This window comes from Amblyomma mixtum, chromosome 3 (genome assembly GCF_055824585.1).
Source record: "Amblyomma mixtum isolate Tamu chromosome 3, ASM5582458v1, whole genome shotgun sequence".
NCBI lineage: Eukaryota > Metazoa > Arthropoda > Arachnida > Ixodida > Ixodidae > Amblyomma > Amblyomma mixtum.
This window is the reverse complement of record NC_143014.1, coordinates 327,702,699-327,712,091: the sequence shown is the minus strand read 5'-3', so window position 1 is coordinate 327,712,091 and position 9,393 is coordinate 327,702,699. Positions and strand designations below refer to the sequence as shown.

At 49.3% G+C, this 9,393-nt stretch overlaps 1 protein-coding gene across 1 annotated transcript; it reads right to left on the bottom strand.

Annotated features, from left to right (window-relative positions):
* Window positions 1-6,129: 6,129 nt before the first annotated feature.
* LOC149355882 (uncharacterized) lies at window positions 6,130-9,118 on the bottom strand. Its single transcript, XM_089576213.1, has 3 exons — window positions 8,143-9,118; window positions 6,495-7,946; window positions 6,130-6,263 (listed from the first exon to the last, which is right to left on the bottom strand). Exons 1-3 carry the CDS (start codon window positions 9,116-9,118, stop codon window positions 6,130-6,132), a joined length of 2,562 nt encoding a protein of 853 aa, XP_089432339.1.
* Between the last annotated feature and the right edge of the window lie 275 nt (window positions 9,119-9,393).

The following is a 9,393-nucleotide window of genomic DNA, read 5'->3' as shown; positions in this document are numbered from 1 at the left end:
TGTACAGTGACCCCAAGAACAAATGCTACGTATTATTTCTGGACTGGGTTTTAGCGGAAGTTCAGCGTGTCAACAAATCCTATCAAGCGGAAAAACAAGACCCGATGAAATTGTTCGAAGACCTGGTGATCCTTGTGAAATCGACGGCCGCAAAAATATCTTTGCCAACCTCCCGATACGACGTCTTAACGGTCAATATCAACGAGCATCTCGACCCAAATCCGTACTTTGGTCACCGGTTTGAAACAGCACTCCGAGACGCATCCTTGCCACGCGACGATGAAAAGGAGCTGCGCCTTAGCTCGCGACGTTTCATTGTGGAACTCTTCAACCAGCTGCGTCAGCGGCTTCCAGAAAACATTCAGTGCTTCCAAAAGGCTTCCCTCCTCTCTGTAGAGCACGCACTGAGAGCAACACGTGAGCCAATTACGGAATTGGCGTCACAGTTTCTCTCCGTGGAAGCCGTGTCCGCTTGTGAAACTCAGTGGAGGAATTTGCGGCACATAAAATGGTGCTCCACGAATGCAACCGATGGTTTCTGGGCAGAAGTCGGTTCCTATAGGGACGCGCGGGGTGAAAACCCCTTTGCCGAGCTGGCCACTCTTGCCATGACAGTGCTGTCATTGCCTTTCTCAAACGCTGGAGTAGAAAGGTGCTTTAGCGACATGAGCATTGTGAAGAACAAGCGTCGTAATAGGTTAGCCATTGACACACTAAATGCGCTACTAAGTGTGCGGGACGGGCTTCGGAGGCACAAGAAAAAATGAAATATAGCTTGCCAAGTGACGTGGTAGCAAAAATCGGCACGATGGCATCCTACTCAACGGCAGATGATGATGCTCTGCAAGCTGCAGATATTATTCAAGAACTGTGTGTACAGCACGACTGATTGCGTTTATGTACTCCTGTATAGTTGTACGTTTCCTGCTTATTGTGCTGTATATATTGTATTCATCCGGTTTTGCTGTTCTCATGAAAGTTCGGAGATTTTTATCACTCGGCCTTACCATATGCTATGGGTTGCGGTTATGTGATATAGTGCTTTTTTTGTTCGCCAATGTGTTTGACTGTACGCTCAGAAGTACCTACGATAAAATCTCTATTGCACGTTATGTGTATCAAATGCTATTCTAGAATGCTTCGTTCGTTGCAAATGTGCAATTTTGTTTTCAATGTATGGCATCTTGCAATTTATGTGGACGGAAAGATTTTTTACTCCGTACGAACTGCGCAGCCTAATTAATCTACGTTAACGTTTGGTTTGCCCGGTGCGGAAGATTGTTTTGTTTTTCTATAGTAATGTATTTTGCTTATGAGCACATGACGCAGTTAAATATGCATTTTTCATCTTTTCTTCAGCAAGTCTGTTGTTAGCTTTCGTATAATCAGTGTTCTAACGATCGGTTGAACCTTTTTGGCGAGCGCTCGTGGCTTTCACATGTCTGCATGTGTAGACTTTCATCAAAAGTTTTTTGTTACTGAAATCAACATCCAAAAAGCTTTCAAGTGTTTTTGTGGTGATTTTGTGTTCATCAGTCTGAAGTTGACGTTAGTTTACTAATGTCAGACTTTTTTTAAGGTGCCTTCTAGCAGTGCATTTTTGTATCTGATCATTATCTGATGAATATACTAGACAACTGGGCATCCTCCATGCCACTGAATGGTAATTAAATGTGGTTTACAAACAAGGCAATACAATATATAAATGCTTGGCGTAGGGCTACAGAATAGGCAATTAAAATCCTATTTTGTTAAAGTGCTCAGAATTGAGAACTTTATCAGTTTTTCTTTTTTTTCTGTTTTACAGTTGCACATTTTGTTGAAAATTTGAGTTTCGATTTCATAGGCATTTGGGTACGCCTATAAAGTATACATAATTTATTTTTACATGTTTACAGAGCAGTACGTGATGCATTCGCTGCACGGCCTTCGTGAGCTCGCTAGCTTTGACGATTTGCAAAAACTGCGCCTGCCCTAAATTATTGGAACAAGAACCCGGAGGACATTTATTATTCGTCCATACATGTTCTGCGTGGTTGGCTTCAAAGAAACATGACTCGAGAGCTGTATTTGCTTTTTAGGGTGATACAGCTGCAAATAAATGCGTTATACACATAAAGTATATTTTAAAAAATCGCTTGAAAAACATTTAGCTACTTTTAGCTCCTTGCTGGATTTTTTAGCTACTTCTAGCTACTTTCAACCTGACATCTAGCTACGTTTGCTCGCCAACATTTGGCAACACTGACTGTGAGTGGTTCCCGACAGAAAGAGGCGGCAGAGGTAAACTGAAAACATATGCGTGAAGGCAATGTCCTGGCTCACGATTGCCCGGGGGGATCGCGCGGCGGCTCGAGCAGACAATTTTCACGGCTACCGGAAGCGTGCCCGTGACGTCATGGCTGCCGTGGGTCCAGCGAATGACAACGTGTGGTGGCCTGCCAACGTCACGAGACTAGTGACGTCGGCCCGCGAATTTGAAAAAACGTGGTTTTTAAAAATTCAAAATAAATTGCCGGCTCAGTTCCGAAGATTCATACTTGGTGTGAATGCTGTTCACCATCATTTCTAAGCATTGAAAACATTTAAAAGTGACTTTTAATTCATTGCATAGTCCCTTTAAAGGGGCCACGACCGATTACCTCAAGGCACTAGCTTTTTCGGCTGCATCGTATAGTCAAAAGGTTCCTCTACCTGTTCTAAACAAAATTAAGCGCACTATACGCGTAAGTTAAAGCAAATTAATCAATTGAAATCGTGGGCTTCAAGCTCCGCCCACCAACAGCGACCGCCATTTTGAAATGCTTTCAGTGACGTTGGTGACGTCACAAGAGCAGAGTCGCGGATGCCTCGTCTGCTACAAGTTCCCTGTCTCCGCTTGCATACCACGTGAGGAAGGCGCGCTACCGCGAACCTAGCAGTTGTCATCGGACAAATCAGTCGGTATGTCGTTGTCCGCCCAGCCTGTTGATGACTCGCAGAGTGAGACCGAAACCCCGAGATATGCGCCATACTTTGATTTCGATCGGAATCGAGCGACGATCACGACCAACGTGAAAGTGATGCAGACGGCGATGCCCTGAAAATTTGTTGTCGTGACGGGCCCTTTAAGAAAACTTGCTGGATAAAACCAGCTTGCAACTTGTACCAGTTTAGATGCTTTGAAAATCAGTTTTGCATACTGTACAAGGGTAATTAACTCCTAACACTGCAACCTAGTAAAGGTAATTAATTGCAGACAGACCGATCATTGTGTATTCTGATTCCGTGGCACGCGTTGGGGCTGCGGCCACTCCTCAGATAGATGACAGGTCGCAAACACAAGGAAAATCGAACATTTATCCAGGCATTTACAACTTGTAAAAACGCGGTGCTGCCACAGTCGTGCAGCGCGGTAGAAGGAACGAGAGAGTCACGAGTTACGTAACATGACACCTCCGGAGGGAGGTGTAAAGAGGGAGAAAGCACGCGGGCGAGAGGGAAGGGCCGCGGGGAGAAGGAAGAGAAAGAGCGGGGAGGAGAGAAGTCCAGTGTTCGCAGATGAGGCTGGCGCCCGGGCGAGAAATTCAAACTGGACTCGAGACAGCACACTCCCCGTCTGGTTATACATATAACCACTATGTGATGTGTTCAGTCCTCGCACGGAATAAGCAGGACTGTCTCAGTCACAGGACGGAGAAAGGTCTTTATCACTCCCCGTGTCGCCGTCTTGATCTCGACCTTTCGCACCCTGCCGTCCGCACTCGCGATGGCGTTCACAATGAGTCCCATGGGCCACTCGTTGCGATGAATCTGGCTGTCTCTCAGGAGCACGAGGTCACCTGCCTTGAGATTCCGAGTTGTCCCCTGCCACTTCCGACGACTCTGCAGGGTGGTAAGGAACTCGCGTCGCGAACGGCACCAAAAGTCTTCGGCCAGCCACTGCACCTGCCGCCACTGTCGCCGATACACATTCTTTTCACCGAAGGCTGGTGGCACTGTGTTGCCGCCGACTTTCTGGGTCAGGAGTGTTGAAGGAGTCAGCACTTCCCAGCACTCGGGGTCCGTTGAGACAGGAACGAGGGGTCGGGAATTTATGATCCCCGAGACTTCCGCCAAGAAGGTTACCAAGACTTCGTGAGTAAGGCGACGAGATGTACTCTCAAGAAGCATGGAGTCCAAAATTCGCCGTGTGACTCCTATCATTCTTTCCCACAGTCCTCCCATGTGAGAAGCATGAGGGGGGTTGAATACCCAAGTGCATCCGTGGTCTGACAGGAATGTTCCTAGCTTTTCGTGGTCTGGGCCACTGGTGTCCAGTTTTAGTTCTGAGCACGCTCCAACAAAGTTCGTACCGCAATCGGACCTCAGCTGCTTTGCCGGGCCCCTTATGGCGAAGAATCTCCGGAGAGCATTAATAAAACTTGAGGTGTCCATGCTCTCGATCACTTCGATGTGAAAAGCGCGGATACTCATGCAAGTGAAGAGCACGGCCCACCTTTTGCTGTTGGCCTCACCGCCTCTGGTCCGACGAGAAGCGACTTGCCACGGGCCAAATACATCTAGTCCGACATAAGTGAAAGGCGGCTCGGTGCTTAGCCTTTCTGCAGGCAGGTCGGCCATCTTCTGCTGCAGCTGCCTTCCTCTGAGCTTGCAACACGTAACACAACTGTGTATGTATGAGGCGATGCTACGCTTAGCTCCGACGATCCAGAACCCAGCTGCCCTGACTGCTCCCTCAGTAAAATGGCGTCCTTGGTGTTTTACCAGCTCGTGGTAATGCCGCACAATCAGGGTGGTGACGTGGTGCCGTCCTGGCATGATGATGGGCTTCCGCTCTTGCTGGTCGAAATGGTTTGCTCTGTCTAGTCGGCCACCAATTCTCAAAAGACCGTCGGAATCAACCCATGGGTCCAGCCTCCACAGAGGGCTTGACTTCGGAAGTAGCTTTCCTCGTTGTAAGCTTTTCAACTCTTCTGAAAAAGCTTCTTTCTGGACAGACAGAATAATGACTGCCTTCGCTCGGGCTAGGTGTTCTGTAGAAGGTCCTAGTTGTCGAGATGAGCTGCTATGCGGGCAGTCTGACACGTTGTGAGAGGTGCCCCGAAATTTGCTCACCAGCCGCACGAGCATTGCAAGTGCGCGAGTCAGCTTAATCCAACTCGAGAAGCGCTCGAACCGCCTGCTGCCGAGTTCTTGCACGTCTACACTGGTTCCGAGAACGTTTGCCTGGGGCCGCACCTCCGTGTCAGAATCAGCATCGACCAAGTCGAACTTGCCCTTCAATACCCGCGAGCAGTGTTCTTGATGATACAAAAACTCCGGGCCTGTCAGCCAGGCCGATCCGGCCATTTGGGCTGCTGGCACAGACCTTGTTCCGAGGTCCGCAGGGTTCACGTCTGAAGGAACGTAGTGCCATTGCTCTGGCCGTGTAGAGCTCCTGATGCGTTCGACCCTGTTACTGACATACACATAAAACCTCCGAGTCTCATTATGTATGTAACCTAGGACCACCTTGCTGTCAGTGTAGAAATTTACAGCATCAAACTCCATCAAGCAAGCATCAGACAACCCATACTAATTAGTGCACCTGAAATAATAACATGCAATTCTGTTGCAAAACCGTTTGCCTTTATGAATATGTACCTATGCACTTTCCATTCTGTTTGTAAATTACTACAGTTTATTTTGTTTTGTCTTCGTACTTGCTGTACATATAAAAAATTGTTTAAGTTCCACAAGAGAGCTTTGCAAAACCACTCTATATTGTTTAACCTTGTACGTTTTGCTTGCTTTGTTTCATATTTCCATATTCCACGAGTATGTTTTATATAATGTCCACCTGTGTGTCGTCACTGCATGCCATGTAAAAGGGGGCTTGAGCGCAATCAAGTGCACATGTTTCACTTTTTGCTCGAGCCTCCTCCGTTGATTTCTTTCTGACGGAAAATAAACTGCATTTGATTTATCGATTTCACGATTGACGAGCTTTGCTAGCTCCACTGCCAGCACCGCGCCGCACAGTTCAAGCCTTGGGATAGTGTGTTCCAGAGGTGGTGCTAGCTTAGCCTTTCCTATGACGAACCCAACATGACACGCACCATCTGGATATGTCACTCTGAGGTAAGCCACTGCAGCCCCAGCCTTGGTTTATGCGTCGGAGAATATGTGCAGTTCCTTGCGCTGTGCGGTAGTGAGTGAGGCAGGGGAATAGGTGCGAGGTATGTCCAGCTGCTCAAGCAATTGCAAGGAGTCTTTCCACGTCTCCCACGAGGCCCTCTTGTCTTCAGGAAGTGGACAGTCCCAGTCGCATGTCCCAACGACCAGCTCTCGGAGGAGGGACTTCCCTTGAACGATGACGGGAGCAACAAACCCAAGTGGGTCGTACAGGCTATTCACCACTGACAAGACACCGCGCCGAGTGAATGGCTTCTCTTGGATTGGAGTCGTAAATGTGAGGACATCCTTCTTCAGGCTCCAAGAAACTCCCAGACTGCGTTGGATTGGCGGCGTACCATTGCACAAGTCAAGATCCTTCAAATCTTTGGCACGGTCTTCCTCTGGAAATGCTTCCAACACTGTAGGGCAGTTAGAGGCTATTTTGTGGAGCTTGAGGTTTGACGCGGCCAACATCTGCTGTGTGCGGCGTATCAGGCTGATGGCTTCCTTGTCTGTAGAGAGAGACTTCAACCCATCGTCCACATAGAAATCCCTCTCGATGAACTGCCTGACGTCGCTGCCAAATTCTTCCTCTCCTTCTCGTGCTGGTGGAGCTTCCTCGGCATGGCCGTTCTTGAACATCTTGTCCATGAAGGCCGTGAACTGTTCCATAAGTTCTGGCTTTCTCTTCAAGGTCCGTACGACAGCTGTGAGCCGCGATTCGGCCAAGCATTTGTTATTCGGAAGCCATGGCCTTGGAGAACGAAAGGGGAGAGGCGCTATCCAACTGTTGGATTCGTCCTTTGAGAACTCGTCGTCCATCAGCTTCAAGAACTTCCTGTCCTCGACAGAAAGTGAAGGTCTGTTGTCATCCTCCGTTGTCTGGAACAGCGTTTCAGCGATCCCATCGTCATAGCTGTGTTTCCTAGCAGCGTGCTGAGCTGGTTGGAAGCAGTGTGTCGACCCCTGCATGGCAGTGAGTTTCTCCTTGACCAAGAAATGATTCTCACATGGCTCGAAAAGGGAGGGACGTCCATTCTCGAGGACGTTTGTTTTGAGGTTGCTGACACAGTCCGGTGTGCGACTTCGACTTATGCAGACATTTCCCACGATGACCCATCCCAGATCCAGTTTCTGAGCAAATGGCGCATCAGCCAGTCCGTTGCGCTGTTGTCGAACCTTGTGTATTCTGAGGATGTCTCTCCCGAGGAGAAGTAGAATCTTGGCCTCCGGGTCCAAACAAGGAATGAATTTAGCAACAGCTCTGAGATGAGGGTGATGCAATGCCACATCCGATGTTGGGATCTCGGTCCTGTTGTTAGGCATTTCGTTGCATTCGATAAGCGTTGGTAAGGGAAGCTTCACGGAGCCATGAATGTCTTCTATGAGAAAGCCAGACGCTCTTCTTCCTATTGCCTCCGTAGTTCCAGCACATGTCCTTAGTGTGTAGGGGGAACTGTGACCCTTGAGTCTGAAAATGTCGAAGAACTCTGTTCTTGCAAGGGACCTGTTACTCTGGTCGTCTAAGATGGCATACATTTTTGCAGTCTTGTGAGGCTCAGTCGGATGACTTACTTTCACCAAGCAGATCTTGGAGCAGGACTTGGCAAAGTTGCTTTGACCACAGACCTCCGTGCACTTAGATGACACCTCAAGTGCAAAATCCTTGTCTAGAATTGCATCTTCAGCATCGTTCTGAGCTACAGGAGGCCTGTGGCTGACATTTCCAGCATGAAGCGCCGTGGCATGCCCATCGCTACCACAATCGTCACATTTGAGAACTGTTTTGCAGTCTCTTGCAAAGTGGTCTGTCGAAGCGCAGCACCTGTAGCATATCCCAAAATTTTTCAGCAAACATTTTCGTTCATCCAGCGGCTTTTCCCTGAATGCGCGACACTTCCGGAGGGGGTGAGGCTTCCTGTGCAGAGGACAATACTTGGTTGCATCATGCCACTTTAATGCGTTTGAGGGCGGATGGTCAGTGCTTGGTTCCACCTCCGTCACTTTCACTGAGATGGGTGCTCTTCTCGGGCTTCCATCCGTTGCCCATGTCTACTCTTGTGAGCCTTGAAGGGGTGCCGCTTGCGGAGCTGAGTTTGAAGCTAGGATCGTTTCTCGTTTTCCCTTGGTCCCTGATAAAGCTGGCAAAGAACGAGAAAGGAGGAAAGGCGACTTGATGATTGTGTTTGCACTTGGAGCCTTTCGCGATCCACATGTCTTGCAAGCGCTGGGGCAGCTTTTCTACAATGGGGTTTACCCCTCTTGCGGTGTCGAGATAGGAGAGCCCAGTCAGGTGAGGGTCATTTTTTGCTGCCTCAACTTCAAGAAGGAGGTCTCCCAGCTCTCTCAATTTCTGGGTGTCTTTGTCGGTCAGTCTGGGGAAGTTCGAAATTCTTCGAAAGATGGCCTCTTCTATAATTTCTGGGCGACCATAGCATTCCTCAAGTCTTTCCCAAACTACCTTTAACCCGGCCTCTGGTCGGTCGACGTGCACGGAACGCAGCCTCTTCGCGTAGGTTGACAATTCGGTCCCAAGCCATTTCACGAGAAGGTCAAGTTCCTCGCTTGCCGTGACTTCGAGAGTCTGAGTCATTCCCTTGAACGTAGATTTCCACGACCGGTAGTTTTCAGGGCAGTCGTCGAACTTCGTAAGCGAGGTACTCACAAGGTCGCGCCGAATCATATACTTTGCCATGGCGGTCAGTTCAGGGGCGTTAGCTTCATCTCCCTGCTGACTAGCAATGTTCTGCGTGATGCCTTGGTTGCGAGTGCTTGGTGTGCATGGAGCGCGGTCTTCAGGTGCTTCATTGGCGTTCTGACAGACGTAATGCTCCCCGCCGTCATGCTGCTGCGATTGCTGGCGCGAGCCGATGCGCACGTGAGCCTGGTCAAGCACGTAGTCAAAGGTACGTTGAGCGCGGTCTTCGGATGCCTCGGAGACAGTCTGACAGATGTGATGCTCCCCGCCGTGCTGATCCATGGCAGCCTCCAGGACGTCCGCTTGCGCTTCCGCGGCGGCCGCTTCTCTTTCCAACTGCATGACTTGTAACTCTGTGTCTAGCTCGGCTTTCTTGCGTTCGATTGCCGCAGCCGCACTTTTCTCTTGTTCTTCCAATCTGGCCTTTTCCAGTTTCACCGCGGCTTCTTTCTTTTTGAGAGAAGCCTGTACTCGCGCTGCGGCGGCCTCCGCTCTTGCTCTGGCGGCCAGCATGCTTGGCGTTGTCGAGACGGCCGAACGCTCCGAACGAGCTGAGC

Bases quoted from the DNA above. Each gene is read 5' to 3' on its own strand.
- LOC149355882 (XM_089576213.1), bottom strand. From the start codon at position 9,118: ATGGATCAGCACGGCGGGGAGCATCACATCTGTCAGACTGTCTCCGAG. The intron at 7,947-8,142 runs GTGACGGAGGTG...GCGCTTCGACAG, and splicing joins GAGCACCCATCTCAGTGAAA to ACCACTTTGCAAGAGACTGC. The intron at 6,264-6,494 runs GTACGCCGCCAA...CACTTCCTGAAG, and splicing joins GGATCTTGACTTGTGCAATG to ACAAGAGGGCCTCGTGGGAG.